The following is a 19,433-nucleotide window of genomic DNA, read 5'->3' on the forward strand; positions in this document are numbered from 1 at the left end:
GCTATGGACCTTCTTCGCATTCGCCTAGATGTTTTGCGAGCAGCCGTCTCCAGGACCATGACAGTGCTGGACTCCTCGCAGCAGATCTAGTCAGGCAGCAACCGCCATAGATAGACTGAATCTCCTCGACCTCATAATGTATGACCAGGTGAACCCGAATAAACTGGACGATCAGGTTCAGGCGAACCTGAAGGAAGACGAATTAGAATCGCACATTTTGGACGCAGTAGGGTAAGACGAACGCATCTGCGCCCTGCGAACGCGCGTACGCTTCTCCGCGAGCCAAACCTCGTCCGCAAGCCCCGTCCCTTAAACTCAGGCGGCCCTGTTAGCCGCCTGCATTGCAACCTCGATCCTCTGCTCGCTTCCCGAGGAGGCCCAGCCGACAGTGTTCGCAATGGTCACGGGTGGCGTGCCACCCGTCCGGGCAATGGCTGCTGCGCGTGTATTGGAACACGACGACGACGAGGGCGCTGCACCTAATAGGGACGCCCAGTAAGACCCTGCGATGCTCCGCCAGCGAGAGGGGCTCGAGCAACTGAAGGACCCTTACGACTTCGACTCTCGTTTCGCAGACTTCCCTGTGGCCCTGCCGTGACCTTAGCATCGTTGACACGACTTGGTTAGAATCATCGCCAACCACATCGCTGACACGACCACCGTATTGGAGACTTCCAAGCGGACCTGCCACGACATTGGCGTCACGGATGCTACTCCCATTTTGGAGGCATCCCAGCGGCCCTGTTGCGACCTTTACGTTGCCGACACGGCTCTCATTTCGCATACATTTCAGCAGCCCTGCCGCTATAAGAAGATAGTTTCATTTGATCCGGCTACGACAATGCGACGCACGCAGAATGTGGTCCCGCTTCAGGCGATGGCGAAAGGCCTGCTTCTCCGGCGCTCCGTAAGCGATGTTCGATCGTTGAGCATGAGTGCCAATAAAAGATCAAAGAACTATCTCCAGCGCTTTTTTTACCCCCTTTAAGTAGTCTCTAGGTCAATAACCCTCTTCCTCTTCTTCCTGAATATTTCAGGGGCATGTGCTACTTCAAAGTGGAGGTCATTGGCAGCAAGTCAGACCTGCACTCGGGAATTTATGGCGGCACTATGTGAGTATTGTTTTCTCTCTTGGCTGCGCTCAAGCTTGTTTCGTGCATCAGGTTAAACGGGTGACAGGCCTATTAGGGAGAACGAATAATACCCGCTTTTCGAAGGCCTTTGAAACGAATTTCATTTGACTCAAATGACATCTTTGAGCTGCTACACGACGTTTTTCAGAGGCCTTTGGGTAAAATGTCGTTTTAGTCAAAGAAGCACCACCAACAACCTTTGAGGTTTTCAAAGACCTTTGAAACGCGAACGGCCGTACTCTCGGACGCAGTTTCTGCATGCCGTAATTGCAAAAATATTTGTTTACGAGTAAAATTTGGTGTTTAAAGTGAACGAGCTTCATAATTATTCCCTTGTTTTTGTTTTCAATCAGTCGTTCTACGATTACAGGGTAACTTTGTACTCTCGCCGGTGGCGGTGCGAAAAAAGAAAAAAGAACGGCTGTTAATGCATGTTTTGTGCGCGCTTGTAGATTGTTATCAATTTGATCACTAATAGTTTTTTTCTTGCCCATTTTAGCTCTAAAATTAAATTTTTGCCAAGAGCAAAACAGGGCAGCAGTGGCGACACCAAACCTTGCGGGCGAACGCGGAAACTTTGAACTGCCTTTGAGAGTTGTCGTGTATATCGGCGAACTCCTTCCAGTTCGAATTCCACTTGAAAATTCCAAGGCACTTCGACAACCCGCCGCGGTGGCTCAGTGGTTAGTTAGGGCATTGCGCTGCTGAGCACGAGGTCAAGGGTTCGATTCCCGGCCGTGGCGGCTGCTTTTCTGATGTAGGCGAAAAGCAAAAATGCCTGTGTGTACGAGACTTCGGCGCACGTTAAAGATCCCCAGGCAGTCAAAATTAATCCGAAGCCCTCCGCTTCGGCGCGCCTCATTCCTGCGTTGCGTCGGCGCGTTAAACCCTATACAATCAAGCCATTCAATTCGACAGAAATTTCCTGTCAAACGCTCGTGTAGCACAGGTATAAATGTTTATCTGAAAAAACGGAGGTGATTGAGCCGTCTTTCAGTCGGTTGGGTTAATTGCCCCATTAGCTGAGAGAAAATATCCCAGTAAATAAGTTAGTTTTGTTGATCTCACCTGCATTTTCTACTCTCTGAAAACCTGATAAGAAAATCTAACAACGTGCATGTAATGATCGTAGTCTAATCCAAATGACAGCTTTTTCTATTTCCAAATGGTGGCGGTAATAGTAATCAGCCCTCCAATCACCCCCCCCCCCCCCCAGCCCCTCCGGCCTAGCAAGCAAAAAACTAAACGACTATAGAAACGAACCGCAGTGAAAAGTCATTCAGTCACAAACCCTTCAAAAGGCGCAAGTGACTCCAGGGAAACGTTTGGACGCACTGAGTGACATGCCTTCTGTATGCATTCCGTAAGCCTTCAGCACGGTGCCAATATTTTTCGAGAACGAACTTAGCTTTGAAATACAAAACGAGCCTTTTTGAACGCTCCAGAGGAAGACATCTTAGCTCAAATTAAGAGCAAGAAGTGTGGTTGGGCAGAGCATGTACTGCGGAGAACTGACAAGCGGTGGACTGTCAGGATATCAGTATGTCTAGAGGGAGGCGGGACGAGAAGTATCAGTGGACTGATAGTTCAATAGAGGGATAAGATAGAAGATATGGTGGGCAGAGCGAGAGAGATAAGAGAAACAACTTTATTCGACCAGAAGTAGCGGACAAGAGCAGTCCGAAGGATATATATAGGAGAGGGCTACGTCCAGCAGCGTACATAAATAGGCTGATAATGACGATGATATAATTGCGGGTACACAGGATGGGAAAGGCAAAACTTTTCAAGCGCGCTCAAGAAGTACATACAATGCAGCAATCTCGCATCGCTTATTTAATTCAAATCAAATAAAATCAAAGTTTATTAAAATTGTTCAAATTTTGCCTTTGTAGCCAGTTTTGCCCAATAATATACCTTTTTTTCCCTCATGGCGTGGTTTTTATACGTCGTCTCTATAAATCCTGTAGCCAGGTTCGCGAAATTGGGGATTGTTCTTGACCGCCCAGTGGCAACAAACTTCGAATCAATTCGCCCTATAGATGATGATGATAAATTCTTTTATTAGGAAGGGGAGGACCGAAGGTCGCTGGAGGGGGAAGAGGGGGAATAGGGAGGGAGGTAGACACCCACTAAAGCACGCTCGCCAGGCCACTGGCAACGCCAAACTCGGCTAAGGTCACCAGGTGTTGAGGATGTTCGAGAATGTCCCTATGTAATGCTTCCATATTTGAATTTTGAAAAACACTATGGTTTAGTCTATGAAGATCAAAAGCGGAGCAGTGCAGAATAAGATGGTCCATGTTTGCTTCACACACAGTGTGGCAGAAGGTACATGTGCAGGGGGCAGCGGTGCCAATGCCCTTCTTCCGGTCAGCAAGTGTCTGCCATTTATGGATCATATGAGGTGTAGTGGCCGTGTTGGCAAGTACTTTGTTAATAAATATTTCTTGCGATCGGCTGAGGGGTAAATTCTTAAAGATTTGTGCAGGGGTAATGCTTTTTAATCTCTCGCGGTGAAGAAACCGGAGGTAGCGTCGTACTCGCGCCATTTCGAAGTGGCCGCCTGGCAGCGAGTCCGCGTAGGGGTGATCGCGGAGGTCGGGAGATCCGAGCAGGAGAGGCTGGAGATGTACAGGTATAACTCCAGATTGTGAGGTGGCAAGACCATGTGCCACCTCGTTACCACCCCCGCGATCCCCGACGTGTCCCGGCGTCCAGCTGACCCTGGCGTCAATGTCGTTCCTCTGCTTGTGCTGGAGTATCTGGCGGATGCGTTGAGCAGTGGCGTCGTCTGTTTTTGGGTCCTCAATACTACGTAGTGCCTCAAATGAGTCTGTATATATGACGGAAGGCCCGGTGTTGTCCCTCAGAGCTGTCCAGATAGCCAAAAGTTCTGCTTGTGCAGGTGTTGCGTGGTCCAGTGTGCAGACGTAACGTCTCACTTCTCTTGTCGAGGGTTTGTACCAGGCCAAGGCCAGGCGAAATCCATTAAGAGCGGCGTCAGTAAATACTGCATTGGCGCTGTGCTGATTGTGCCTATGGGAGAGGTTCTCTCTGGCTGAAGTGGCGTCATTTGCGGGGGGCGTGCAAGTCTTGGAGGGGTGCAGGGTAGGGAAACTCAAGTCGTAACCGAAACCGAAGCTGGCGACTTCCCATAAAGACGTGAGGGTTCTACCTAGTTGGTAATCCATGAGCTACACAGCTACACACTTCAACAGTACTCGTGGTTACGTCAATTTGGACTTGGAGAAAAAGTGTCTCTCAGCTCCAAATCTTTTGGTGTGTGTACGGACTCGTGCCAGAAGATTGTACGCGCGTAATGCGTTTGAGTTTATTGACGAGATGTTGTTTCTGTTGCCGCCTGTTGAAAACCGTGTATTTTCATATTCTATGTTGTGCTCGTTATCATTGTATTGTTTTTTGTGTAATTATATGCGCTTGCAATGTTAACAGTGTGTATTAACTTCATGGGCCCGGTACTAACATTGTTGCTAAGGGCCCAGATGAAATTTTTACTCTTGTACCAACCGATGTGTTGAAGTAAATAAGAATGAGAATGAATGAATGATCCAACGACTGCATCATACAGTGAGAGGCTGAAATTCCCACAGTTGTGCAACGGTGTTTGCTAAATTTAATTTATAGACAATTTACTTGGAACAAATTTAGCCAGCACTAATGCCAAATACGCCGCCATCGTCCCTAGTGCACTACTTCCGCAAACTATCGAAGTTTTTAAATACACACTAGCCTTCGATCGTCTCACAACTTTACGCACTTTCCCTAAATATGAAAGGAATCTCAAGCTATACCAAGTAATCTTCCCTGTGACTGCTTACTACACACGATTGAATTTCAGGCGGTTACCTTTACGCATAGGCTGTCACACTAACTTGAAACAGGTGGTAAAACGTGTATGAAACATCTGACTTTCGTTTTTCTGTGGTATCGCGGCTTCATATTTCATTTCATGAACCCGAAATATTTGTATAGGGCAAACTTCGCACACGCTATTACCCCAACTACTTCAAGGCAAATTAAAGGGACTTTGCAACACTTACGATAAACGCTTTCACTTTTTCCTTCGCATCGGGAAGCAGTTATTGCCAGCCCTGAGCGGCACTGCGTGGTCAGGAGGCGATGGATTTGCTCGTCGCACAGATGCGCCCTCCGTTTTTGCTTTGCTTTCAGGTGCGGAGTACCTTACCGCACAATGTTCGTCCTCGTCCGTGCGCATAGCATTTAAAATCGCAAAAAATCACACAGGCACCGGCAGGAGTCGAGCCTGCGTCCGGTAGACCAGACAGAGTTAGTGTCAGACGTCTTACCCATTGGGCTACGACCGCGAATTGGAACCCAAGAGTCAAACGGCTTACTCCCTCTCCTGTAACGGTGCGGAGTACCTTAGGACCTCCAAGTGTCCGTCCGCATCCATCCGTGCGCACACCACAATCAAGTGAAAATCAAGCGAAATTCGGTTTGAGCCGTGAGTTGCAGTTTCAGTTTCAGTTAGGGAATAATCAAGGTGCCACTAACGGCTCAAATCAAATGACGGTCGGGGCGGAAATCGGATGTCACTCGAGGCGCAACTTGGATTTCATTTCGAGTCCCCGTACTCCGCACCCTCGTCATCATGCACGGAATGTAGATGCTGCCATTTTTTGTGGCTTTACTTTTAAAGAGGCTATCGAATGCCTTCATTTCTGCAACTGAAGAAAAACCGGCAAATAGCCGCTACACCGCTGTAATGACGTAATTCCAGAGGCCTGGAAACAGAGAAAAATCTTTTGAGCCAGTTTCTAAGTTGTCTGATGGGCATCGAGCAGTAATGTTTGGCTGATGTACTTTGCGACACCCTAATCTATGTACTAGATGCGTTGGTTTACTACGTTCTGCAAGCATTTAGGATTTCGAAAAAAGTGGATAAAAGTGTTGCAGGGTCCCTTTAAGGCTTGTGTCGGCTACCCTTATTGCCTACGATTTGGGCGCCTTCTGGCGCGATCGTGACCACTTCGAACGCAGTATCGAACCGATGATCGACCTGGTCCACCTCCTCAGCAGCCTTGTGGGGCCCCGCGCCCACATGACCATAGAGGGCATCTACGACGACGTGGCCCCCATTACGGACACGGAATGGCAGCTGTACACTAGCGTCGACTTCGATCTGGTGAGCTCGCACAAGAAGAAACACGCGATCGAATTGCACTGTATTTTGATAGGCGCAATTTTAGAGCGCAGCGCTTACACGCCCTCTCCTGTGGTTTTGCAGTGTACCTCGTTGTAACCGAGCGAATGAAGGAAACACGGAAGACAAATGGTATAGAACGAGTAAAGTGGAAGTCTGGGGCTGTAGTTTCATGATGTTCAGGAAAAAACCAGTGAAAAATTAGCAGTGGCTTAGCTCGGCTATGCCAGGATATACGTAGCGTTAGCTAAGGTTCAGCAATCTAATCCAATCCAGTACGGTCCAGTCCAGTCCAGTCACTGATCCTCGCGCATGCGCGGCATGGCTCTCCAGGAACCACGCGATACGGCTATCAAGCGTCTCCGGCGCAGTGTCAGACTTGGCTACTGAGCAACGGAGGCGCACAGCTGGGCACGCGCCGGCGCTAGTGCGTCTGCCGCGGCTATGATGTCACTCCTCTGGAATGCGCAGACCGGCGAATGTTCAGACCCAATTCTCTGCACACCCATACTCCAATTGGATTGGATTTCCAATCCAATACAATTTAATTTCATCCAATCCAAATTCAATCTAAATCCAATCCAATCCAATCTAATCCAATGCTCCTCGCGCTTGCGCAGCATGACTCTTCAGGGTCCACGCGAAACTGCTCAACCTCGGCCAGTGGAACTTACGCTGCAAAAAACATGCTACACAAGGAAGAGAAGGCACAATGACTGTGCCTTGTCAGCTCCTGTATTTGTGTCTCGTCTTTCCTTTGTGTAGCGTGTAATTTCACTGGGGTTTTTTTCCTGAATAAATAGAACGAGCAGCAAAGAGAAAGAGGAAAGCGTTGCGAAAGTGTGAGGGGGAGGGTGGTATGTCGAGATGGCGCGACGCATTCTCTCCGGCGGCGACGCGCTACGAGATAACCGAGAGAACGAAGAGGCCACCGAAGATAGAGCGATTAGAACAGCGGAGGAAGATAGAGCGATTAGAAAAGCGGAGGATGAAAGTGCAGGGAAAGGCGCGAAACACGGTTTCCCGCGGCGAAGCGCGACGAGACAAAGCCAGAGTATATCGTGAGCCTTCGTGCGTTCGCTGATGCGGCGATCACTTCGGGAGATGCGGCAGGTATGCGCCGTCACCCAGACGACTGCAGTTCGCCCTGCACGCAAATTTCGCATTAGAGTACCGTAATCGTAAGCCAATTTTAACACGACAGTGTTTTATTCCGGGATTCACAAAGATTTCGCTGACATCATATCCGTCACCGAAAAGACGCCAGTTCACCTTTGCCGAAGCGACCCGTCAGCAGGACGTCGCTCGCCAATCACACCCACAAGACAGCCGCCGACCCGCAAATCATGCTCAGCTCAAGATTTCGCTGCACATTTCACTTTCGTGTTTTACAGATTCCTATGACAGAGGAATCAACCAAAGTTTTTATTTATTTATTTATTTATTTATTTATTTATTTATTTATTTATTTATTGCTGCGTAGGTTCGGGATCGGGATTGATAAACAGTACCACGCCAGTGCTCTTGGATGCGCAAAGGTCCGAAGCAAATATGAAACCATTTTAGAAAAATGTTGGTGGCAGCACGGCTGACATTATTGTACCGCTTGGTAAAGCCACCGGACGCTTGAATGTGCTCTCAAACGTGTAGCTGATTGGAAGAGCGCACGATTACCATTTTAAATTGAAATGCACAAAACTGATTTGTAATTTCTCCCTCGTTGCGCTTATTTCGTCGTCTGTCATGAGTTACGCGCCGAAAGCACTGCCTAGCTCCCTGGCATACGTGGAAACTTGCTTCCAGGCGTTTATCTACTTTGGTGAAACTGAGATGTCTCAAGTCGCTTTCCTACGAGCTGCTTATTCGTCGAGGTTAAGTACGTACAGTCAACGAGACATTAAAACCGGACAGAGAATAATCATGCGAAGCGGAAATACCTCGCCATCGCTTTCTGTTTGCGTCGAGTAATGATACGTACCAACTACAGTAATGAAGTATAAAAAGAAAGTCTCCTTGGCTATCTTCACGAAATTTATGTGCCCATCATGGGTGTATTTCAAAGAAACTCAGCATGCATTTGTTAATTACGTTTGATACCTTCCTCTGGGCATTGCATTTTTTGCAAGCTTTGCTTGCTTGAGGGCCGTATTAGGCGTTCCAGGCCCTCTGTCCTTCAAAACGGAGGCGAAAACTTGCAATGGTCTGGCACGTCCGTACGGAACGTAAGTATTCATCATTAATTTCACATTTTTAGTGGTTCCTGTGGCTAAATCGCAATACGCCGTGGTACACCATGCCCAACAGCACTGCCGAGTTGACTCCAACAAACGCACTCGAAATTGCACAGCCGAGCGGACATTTGTCATTTTCATGTGGAGCTTCGCGGATTATCAACAGCGCACATGAAACACCCCCGGAATTGTAGCCATAAACAGCTTCATTGTAATAAAATAGTATTTTGAGGTGCATTGCAAATTCTATACGGTTCAAGTTTTTTACACAGCGAAGCTGTATATGTCTCGGTGTCCCCGTACAGCTTTCGTGTGCAAAGCCGCGTCGATGAAGAATTGCACACACTCGCTCCGGATCTAGTGGAAAATTACCTGTAGCTCTCAATCTCATCAGGTACCTTGAAGATTGTATTGATATTGGCTGATTAGACGGCTCTATAATTACGCCGATAATGAATGGCAGCCTACTATATTCCCTGAAGATTAAAGTGTATGACAGCTGCATCTTACCGGTCCTCACTTACGGGGCAGAAGCTTGGAGGCTGACTAAAAGCCATCAACTTAAATTGAGGACGACTCAGCGACCAATGGATCCGGAACTGAAGATGATAGGTGTAACGTTAAGGAACAAGAAGAGAGCGGAGTGGGTCAGGGAACGAATGTGTGTTAAGGACATATTAGTAGAAATTAAGAAGAAATGGGCATGGGCAGGGCATGTAATGCGGAGGCAAGATAACCGTTGGTCATTAAGGGTAACAGAGTGGATCCCTAGAGAAGGTAAGTGTGGCAGGGCTCGGCTGAAAGTTAGGTGGGCAGATGGGATCAAGAAACTTGCGGGGGTAAATCGGCCACAGTTAGCACAAGACCGGGATAATTGGAGATCTATGGGAGAAGCCTTTGCACTGCAGTGGGCGGAGACAGGCTGATCATTATGATGATGATAATAATAACAATTTCGCATGGTTTTATTTGCTTGTTATATATACAGTGGAACCCCGCTGATATGTCCCCCGGACGTACGACAACCCGCTTTTTACGACGGATCGGTCCAGGGGAAACTCCCCATAGAAACAATGCATCAAAAACCCCGATCATATGACGCTCGGGTGCACGCGGTCCGCGGGCGAATAAACCGGTGTTTTTCCCATCTTTTACACCGCTTCGCCGATTCGTCCCGACCTTTTTTTATTGTGAACCCCCGTTAAGCGCTGCTTGATGTGCCAGGGTCCGCATGCGGGCCAGATTACTTGCTGAACAGACGCAAGCAACAGGCGGGTACTCGTGAGCGGGAGTTAACCTTCGACGGCCCCACGCGGCAGCAGTACGCCAACGTGCCAAGCGTGAGAAGTCGAAGTTCACGTGGCAGGCGTATCGTGAATTTGCGCTCCCATTGGGTCACCGACGAATGCGAAAATGTACGACGCACGCCATGGTGATGACCGAACACCCGCTTTCCCCGCCCGCTCGATCCGAGTTTCTTGCTTTCAACGCGCTCTCTCTCCTTATATGTCTGCTCTCTGCTTATCAGTCTTTCAAAGCCGCGTTGTCACTCCGCTCCTTTCTTCGGCAGAGTGTCTCAATTCACGCGTGTCTGCCGCAAGCGTGGAGACACGTACATTTTGGCACCGCCATTTTGGGTTAATCGCTGGCCGCAGCAGCAAGTCACTGAGCCAGACCCCGCTATAATTTTTGTCGCAACACGGCTTACTCGCGAAGTTTGAATCATCTATTTCGCATTGCTGGATCTTGTGGGAAACGAAAACAGCCATGTGTTGAGAACTGACCCAATAGCGACGGCACGGGACCGATCAAAGGGTGTCTACAGGTACAGGAAAGCTGCTTTTTTTCCTCTCCGCCTCGTACTATCGTTTGTTTCGCTTGGCCTTGACAGTTCCACACTCGACTTTTACACTCTCAATTTGCTCGACCACGTCGGCCTTATCTCGCACGCGAAGGCGCGGTGCTGGCGGACTGTAAATAGCGCAACTGTCGCGTTGCGCGCGGCGCTTGGCTGGCGGGCCAGCTAGGACGTATGGAGGGGAGGGGGCGCAACATAGGTGTTGCTTTTCTAACTTCGGATTTCAGCTAAAGGTTTGTAAATTATGCGAGAACGCGCAAAATATAGTAGTTTAAATAAATTCTTAGTCCACCTGTTGCGTGAGATCGTCTACTAGGCCGGCATTTACCCGCACCCCGGTCGTACGACACCCCGGTCATACGACGCTTTCTCGCGGTCCCTTGAAAGTCGTATTATCGGGGTTCCATTGTAGTTCGTTCGCAGTGAAGTTGTAAACGTTATATAATTCCCGTCTGCTACCAATACGTGGGCTTCGACAGGAGGGAAACGGAGAGACCCATGTTTGTCCGCTAGAATAAAACGCCGCTCCTTCCAAGTTTCTTTCAGCTAATTAACTGGAAAGTATGCTGAAGCACAATTTACAAACAAATGTGTTTCGTTTCGTGCACTCCTTGGACTGCGCCAAGCTTCGCTGGTCATCATTCTTTGCAGGGTGGAAGGGCACTGATTTTTTTTTTCTCGGTGCCATACAGCCATAATTAACCCACACCCTCTGCATTCTCTTTCCTTGAGGGTGACGCTGTTGACCAAGTGCGGCAATAGCCCTCAAGTACGGACGCAGAGTTTGAATTTGGCGGCCCATTTTGGTTCGCAGGACTCGTACCAGGAGGAGATGGGAGTCTGGAACCTGGCCATAGACGACAAGGTGCAGGTCTTGATGCGCCAATGGCGCTACCCATCTCTCTCTATCCACGGTGAGACACCATAAGGGTATAAATTACTCTATGGGAACGGCCGAACTACGTAGAAAAGTCCTTCCAAAACAATGCGTAGCTTACAATGCAAGGTTTTAGAACTATCCCGTACACGCATTGTCTCTCCTATTTCCAAAACAGTAAACAGAAGCCGGCTCCCGGGGCTTCGATCCCTATTTTTCCGTCTGTCGCTGCAGCCGCGAACTTTAGCGCAACTCTGCGGCAACCGGCTGTTACGCTTGACTACTTAACCTTTCAGTGGAGTGCTACGTGATTAACGCAGGTGTGATTAGAAGGCTATGCAATATCATAGCCAAAGTACGGTAATATTGGGAACGTTCCTCATAGTTCCGGTAATCCTGAGTTTTTGCGTTCTCAGAGGGGCGGTGTTTATTTTCGTACTTCGCGCGCTGTAACCATGCTGTTGAAAGGAAAAGGGAGCGCTGGTTTCGTCCCAGAAATTTCTTAGTGTGTTTTCCTTCGGACGTTACTTAATAATTCCAGTGTCAGATTGCCGGTTGGTCAAGAATTAATATTTGCTTTATAGCCAGCGTTAGACACAGCGGCTTGCTTACTTTCTTCCCATGCTTCATTGCTCCTCTTCTCGGTCGGACGCAACGTGAAAATGCTCACGCTGAAATGCGCAGCGCGCCTGTGTAGTCGTCCCTTTGTCTTTTTCACATAATTATTATACAGGTGTGCTTGCCAAATAAACAGTCCGAATCCCGCAGCCAACGGTGACATGCCTTAGCCCCAAGTGTCCATCCTGTTAGTGAAGACCGAGATTAAAGTTTGTGGATGTGATTGACACGTAATGAATTCTGAGGCTGTTTTAAGTGCGAATGCACTTTATAAGCGACCCCAAACCATCCACCGACGTCGTCAGCGGCGTGCGTTGGCGACTCAGCGGCGTTATAGGGGCTTGATAACTGCGTGGTGTACACGTGATACTACAAACCCGATGGAAGAGATGGAAGAGAAGGCGGCGAGGCGGTGGGCTGCGGGGGCCGAGCGCAAGCGCCGCAAGCGGGCCGACAACCGTGCATTCGCACTTTCACATTCTCCCCCTCGGGGAAATGCGGGGGAATTTTTTAAGCCCTGATCTGTGGAGTTGAATTGGTGTTATTGTTTCGTTTCCGGCTTTCCGTGGTATCAATCATCAGGTGCGTTTTATATTGTTAATTAAAAGGACTCTGCAACACTTCCGAAAAACGTTTTCACTCTTTCCTTGGCGTCTGGAAGCACTGCAGTTTTCGCCAGCACGGAGCGAAACTGCGTGATTGGCTCGTCGCCGCAGATACGCCTTCCGTTTCTCCTTTGCTTTTGTGGCTTTCTTTTTAAAAAGGCTGTCGAATGCGTTCGTAGCTGCAGCTGAAGTAAATCCAGCCAATAGCCGCTACACCACTGTAATGACGTAATTAGAGCTCTCGAAGAACGCCGAGACCGGGTAAAAGGGAAAAATCTTTTGAGCAAGTTTCTAAGTTATGTGATGGGTATAAGCAGTAATTTCTTGCTAAGGAAGTTTGCGTCCCCCTAATTTAAGTAATGAATGTATTCGCTTGACTACGTTCTGCAAGCATTTAAAATTTAGAAAAAAAAAGTTAACAAAGAAGGGTTGTAGGATCCCTTTAAGGCCTCCTCACCAATGCTAAAGTTGTGTTCTCGGTCTTTTTTCCATTGTTCCTCTCTTCGGGCTAAATTCGTGCAAGCATCATTTTTTACGTTCTCGCAGCGTCGTTTTGCGAGTGTCTTGTATTGTCGTGTGAACCCATGAGTGAATGCTGATATTTCCCGCTTTGTTGTTGTTGTTGTTGTTGTTTTGCTGTTGTTTTGTTGCTCTTGTTGTTATTGTTGTTGTTTTGTTGCTCTTGTTGTTATTGTTGTTGTTTTGTTGTCGTTGTTTTGTTGTTGTTGTTGTTGTTGTTGTTGTTGTTTTGTTCTGTTGTTGTTCTGTTGTTGTTGTTGAAATTCTGTCGTTGTGGGTGCGTTTCTTCTGGCCTGTATAATGTTGCGGGCGCATTCTGCCTGAACCTCCCCCATTTCATCCCCATTGGACCAGGAGGGTATTTGAAATAAAAAAAAAATGCGTAATTTTTTTGCGCCGCAGGCATCGAGGGTGCCCACTGGTCTCCCGGCGAGAAGGCTGTGATTCCCCGGCGCGTGGTCGGCAAGTTCTCGATACGCACGGTGCCCCACATGACGAGCCAGAAGGTGTTCCAGTGCGTCACCAGTCACCTGAAGCGGGAGTTCACCCACAGAAAGAGCCCGAACAAATTTAAGTAAGATTATCACCATGGAATTTATTAGAACTGCATATGTAGAGAAAAAAATAGTGGTACAAGGCTGGAGAAACCGCGGAGCTGGGGCCCGATGTATCTTTTTCCGGTTTTGCTAAGTTTTGCTGGGCTTTGGCACTATACTCGGGGATGGATCGTAGCCGTCGTGTTCTCGAGAAGCGGCACGACGGCGGTCGCGCTGCACATTAAAAAGTCACCGTAGGTCGTCTTCACCACAGCGCTCCGGAATGACCAATTGAAGTTTCCAAGTGTGCAAATTCGGCGAATGAAACATGGACAACACGCCAGGCGTGAATGGCGTTTGGCATTGCGCATTGTCGCTGCACATATGTCCTTTTTAACTTGAAATTGAATGTTGGGCCGCGTCATTCGCCGAATTTTAACACCAAGCCACTTCGATTGGTCATTCCGGAGCGCTGTGGTGAAGGCGACCTACCTAAGGGGACTTCTTAGAGTGGCACGCTTCTTCTTCCTCGGGAGTTGAATACTTGTACGGCCGACCCAAGATTTGCGGGTGTGTAAACGATGTGCTCGGAGCAGGAGTCACTAGGCGCTGTGTGTCGCCGCCGTCGCGTCTGTGCAGTGACGGCATGGCTAGGCGAGGCTTGGCTCCACCTACGCACCTGCGCAAGGTCATGCCGGCAGCTTCACGCCGGAGGAATTTCTTTTTTTTTTCATGTTGTATTTTTGCTAACGCCACCGCCCAAGAGCAAGATTAACAGCCTCGCTGTTAAAATGTATATTTAAGTTCTCTTGCTTCCCTATCTGAGTCCATATTTCTTGACTAAAACAATCTTGTCAGAGTACAGACATCCTCTCTGTTTTCGATTGCTGTGAAACTGAACCTGCTCCACATTTCTTGCTCCTCTCGCATAGGCTTGATTACCGCTCACAATTGTTTAGGCAGCTTTCTCTGAAGGCAACAACTAGTTTTCTGGTCGCCGGGCACAAAATCAAAATGCTTGATTCTTAATGAAAACAGCCGCGGTGGCTCAGGGGCTATGCCGTCATGCTACTGAGCCCAAAGACGCGGGTTCGATTCCCAGCCGCTGCGGCCGCTTTTCTTCGGGAGCCGAAAAGCAAAAACGCCCGTGTGCTCGAGCTTTCGGTACACGTTAAAGATCCACAGGTGGTCAAAATTCATCCGGAGCCCTTCACATACGGAACGCCTCATCACCCAGGTGCAGCTTGGCGAATTGAACCCCATAATCGGAATCTGATTTCTAACAAGAGTGTTCAGTGAACATGCACTTTAAGGGCCAATGTCAATGACTTTTGTTCATTTCCAGGGTGGCGATGACTAGCAGCGCGGAATGCTGGCTGAGCGACCCCGCGAGGCCGCACATGAAAGCTGCTGTTTCCGCCATGCGCCATGGTACGATCCTTTGTCATGCGCCAAAAAAATCGCACGGAAAGAGCGAGGCAAGCGAGCATCTTAAATTAATTTAGCCCGAAAAAAATCTAACAATTGAATAATGACGACAGCAAAGCTAATTTTAGGGCATTTTGTGTTTTTTGTACGGTGGCTAAAAAATTGCGTTGAAGATCAATCAGCACCCGAACAGTCTGTCCGAGAAGGGCAAAATTTTATATTTGCTGAGAATGACGCTGGCAATAAATTACAACGAACCGTCGTTAAAAAACCCCGGGAACAAACAAGTGACTTCGTTGTACGCGGTAATTCGTTAAAATCTGGGATGACTTGCTTTCCTTGCAGTACAGTGAGACCACGAAGAGCTTCGAATGAAGCTAAAACTCCAATAAAGCGGTTTTGTTATAACCAGATAAGCGATACATCTATAATTCGTTATAACGAATATAACGTTTCGTTATATTGAGACAAGTGATATATCTATAATACGTGTAACGAATGTAAGATTTCATTATAACAAGATAATCGTTACATTTATAATTCGTTATAACGAATATAACGTTTCGTAATAACCAGATAAGCGATACATCTATAATTCGTTATAACGAATTTAACGTTTCGTTATAACGAGACAAGCGATAAATTTATCGGTCTTTGTTTTTCGTCGGCACGTTACCTCCCCTCTTCCTCCCTGTGCGCAGCGTACGGCATGCGTCCCGACCTGGTCCGCAGCGGACGCACACAAAGCGCGGCGCACCTGCTCTGCCGGCACGTGTGCTCTGACGTGGTAGTCATGAGCATCGCCCCCGCCGGCTGCGGATTCGAGTCGCTCAACGAGCACATCAGGGTCGACGACCTCGTCGCGGGGGTAAGCCATCTTTTTTGCTTGATGCAATTGCTGCTCACAAGTCGTCCCGCCACGGTAGCTCAGTGGCTATGACATCGTGCTGCTGAGCACAAGGACGCGGGTTTGATCCCGGCCGCGGAAGCTCCTTTTCTGATGGAAGCGAAAAGCGAGGACGCCCCTGTTTTCAGATTTTGGCGCACGTTAGAGATCCCCAGGTGGTCAAAATTAATCCGGAGCCCTCCACTACGGCACGCCTCACATATCCAAGAGCTTCGGCTCGCTTAACCCCACAATCAATCGATGTCGCCCTGCTTTAAGCGTCTTTGATTTTGGCGTTTGAAATACTGCGAAAGAACCTCCGAGGTTTCTAGCACTGTTTCACACCCCGGAACTTAAGCTAAAAAAGGAATCATCATCATCATTATCATCATGATCATAATCGTCGTCGTCGTCGTCGTCGTCGTGTTTGCGTCCCCTGCATGATGAAGTCCACTCCCAAAGGTATCCAACTGCTTCTATTGTGAGTTTGTCGAGTCCAATATTTGCCCCCGAATTTTCTTAGTTTTTCCCACTATGAAATATTTCCCTCTCATTTACCATCTCTTGGTAATCGTGCAGTTAAACTGGTGGTCTGCCTTCTCCCCTTCATTCTCATTACCTGACCTTCCCAACACCCAAGACAAAATACAAATTTGGAGCATGAAGTACGTTGACCCAATGGCGATGGTGCAAATTCCAACGCAAACTTCAGATAACGAAGCTAGATATCAAGGAAAACATAGGAAGAAATGGCTATCCACCACCCTTTTTCTCACCCAGTCCTACGATGTCACATGCGACATACTGGTCACATGCTGGTGTCACACGGGTGTCACTGGTCACATACTGGTGTCACTGGTCCCACATACGATGTCACACACTGGTGGCCGCCGATTAAAGCCGCCACTAAGAAACATGACTGTGCGGTTGAATATATACAGGTGTATCTCTAGTTCCCTTTGATTGTATCACTTAAATGCTAACGAGTAGTTAACAAAGTGATAGCTATTTCTTTAGTGTTTCCCTTTTGCGCCACTGCTGACGTAGTGTAGCCCGGTAATGGAAAGCTTTCCTACATTTACAGCCTTTTTTGGTAAAAAAAAGCGACCCTCGTGGCCGGAATTGATCTGAGTGGGTTAACAAAGGCTTGTTGTTTCAAATAAAGGAGGTTGTATTTTGTCTTTGTGGCCTGTGACGAAAAAAACCTAAGCCTAACGGAGTTGTTGGTAAGCATAGAAGAAAAGCTCGTGCAGGAGTTTGGCGGTGAACATTGGGTATTCCGTATGCGAGTTCTCGATAACCTGTTCTCGCTTCCGCGTGCAGCTTGTGATCGCCTTAGGCGCCCGCACCATTTGAACCCGTTTCCAGCAACAGAATGCTGACGTAATGTCGTAAAAACGTTACTTTTCACTATACCTGCATCGTCAGATGATCGTAGCTGCGCTGAATTTTCGCGTCATCAGTTCGAATAATCGTCCGCCATTTTTGTTATTTCATTTCGTAATGTTGTTCCAAATATTTTGTTGATGTCGCAGGCCAAGCTGTTCGCGGCCTACATGTACGAGTTGTCCAAACTTCACTGAGCCTTTCAAGTCGCAACATCGCCGGACAACGTTCCTGCTGGACAACGTCTCTGCCCTTGCGTTTTCTTGTCAGCAGACCACTTACTACTGCGTCACCTATGATTCAACATGACATAATTATAAAAAGCCACCCCCGAATTTATACCTATACGTGACATGCGCTGGCTTGTAGGCCCACCACCTACCGCCTACTCGAAGAACGCCGAATTATTAGATGTTGGCGTTATCGATTTTCTGTATAATTACAAACGCAACAGCGACGCTAGTAATTTTTATTTATATTCAGTATACTCTCTTGAAACTTATTTCTGCGCTTATAAACACGAGTCTTTCAATAGTATGGTAGACGGTGTTGCCAGTAACCAAGACACTGTTTAAATACATTGATAATTAAATTGGTATTCGTTTATTGCATCACCACGTAAATGCTCATTGCTTCCTTAACGTAAAAGCTATGCAAGGTTGTACATATAGGGTCTGTATCTCGTTCGTACAAACGCTCAACCCTTGACAGTGAACATCTGGTTGCCCCATTCTAAATTTGTCTACTTTGTACCTCTGCAATCTGGCAGCCAACCTCTGCAATCCTAGTGCAATCTGGCAGCCAACGCAATGCTGCCATACCGCTAGGACAAGTTGGCGTCGTTTGCAGAGACATTCGACTGCCACGGTCATTTGGTCATGTGATATTTTAATGAGTGGCATTCTTCACCAAGTACAGCTCCTCCCCCCCTCCCCCCCCCCCCCAGGACCGTCTTAAGCTGCGTTCGCACAAAAATAAAAAATGCAGAATTGGCGGAACTAACACACTTTACCATTATAACAGAATATGGAGATAATTGGGCGAACAGAATTCTTGAAAAACCAGGGGATAAACGATAGAAAGAATAAAAATTTTGCAATAATGAACTGACAAAATCAAATATGTATCTTAAACATGTCCCCCAAAACACGAAGACTAAACTAAAAAACGCGGAAAAGAATATTGGAAATACGCATAAAAATAATAATGGAAACGGGCCAACCCTGCACTGCGCCTTTCATCTGCGGAAAAATATATATAATCGGTGAATTAATGGTGCTTAATTGGTATTGTGGTAACAATTTTACATCATTGTCGAAAAGAAACAAAATAAAACTTAGAAACACGAAGATCACCCAACATTAAATTTTTATTTGGAAGGGTAAACATTTTTACACCCGTTTGGTTCGGCCACTTCTGATGAAAATTGAATGGATTTGTAGTTCACGTGCCACCTAGTCTTCCAAAGAGTTGCCGGGGAAGCTTTACTAAACGGCACCTTATCCTATAGTGCGCAGCTGAAGGTCACGATTGAAAGCTAGGTTCCGTGTCTGTAAATAAAAATAGCGGCCCTTTATTGGTGTCCGCCTAAGACATTTAATGTGCAACTCTTATTAAAGCACGCTTTTTTTTTACCTCTGATGTTCGTTCTTGTTCCTCTGCTTGAGATAGTCGACGCTTCTCTGCTTTGATTCCTCTGGAAACCCAATCGCGTGTTCGACATCCCTACCCCGTAGGGGCAAGTGACATTTCCGCCATCTAAAGAGACGTGGGATATCAGGAACCTACTCAAAGCAGATAAAAAAAGCTGCCTAAGTGTAATATAAATGGACACTGAAGAAAATTTGCTAAACTTCTTTTAAGAGCGAATGCTCTTTATAAGCGACCCCAAACCATCCACCGCCGGCGTCGGCGGCGGCGTCCGCAGTGCTCTTTAAAGAAAAAACAGCATCCGGCGCCAGGTTTCGATCCGAGGACTTTGCGGGCCGCAGCGCGACGCGCTACCGACCAAGCCACAGACGCTTTTTTTTTTTTTGGTAACAATAACTTTATTTACAAATATATACAGAACAGAATGCAGTGATTACAGTGGTTTCCGAGCGCATCAGAACATGGCTCCACTTAAACATAAAAATGAGGCGATCGGCTATCATGCGAGGAGAGGGTCA

At 47.5% G+C, this 19,433-nt stretch overlaps 1 protein-coding gene across 1 annotated transcript in view; it reads left to right on the forward strand.

Annotated features, from left to right (window-relative positions):
- Positions 1-17,620, forward strand: part of LOC144175478 (cytosolic non-specific dipeptidase-like) — a 38,569-nt gene extending 20,949 nt beyond the window's left edge. Inside the window, exons 7-13 of the mRNA XM_077704564.1 lie at positions 1,038-1,112; positions 6,159-6,303; positions 11,225-11,324; positions 13,432-13,603; positions 14,911-14,996; positions 15,695-15,861; positions 17,415-17,620. Coding sequence (XP_077560690.1) covers positions 1,038-1,112; positions 6,159-6,303; positions 11,225-11,324; positions 13,432-13,603; positions 14,911-14,996; positions 15,695-15,861; positions 17,415-17,462 — 793 coding nt within the window. The 3' untranslated portion in view covers positions 17,463-17,620. The remainder of the gene's footprint in view (positions 1-1,037; positions 1,113-6,158; positions 6,304-11,224; positions 11,325-13,431; positions 13,604-14,910; positions 14,997-15,694; positions 15,862-17,414) is intronic.
- Positions 17,621-19,433: the final 1,813 nt, after the last annotated feature.

This window comes from Haemaphysalis longicornis, unplaced genomic scaffold (assembly GCF_048455015.1).
Source record: "Haemaphysalis longicornis isolate Haplotype H1 unplaced genomic scaffold, Haemaphysalis longicornis Haplotype H1 scaffold_3, whole genome shotgun sequence".
NCBI classification, from domain to species: Eukaryota; Metazoa; Arthropoda; class Arachnida; order Ixodida; family Ixodidae; genus Haemaphysalis; species Haemaphysalis longicornis.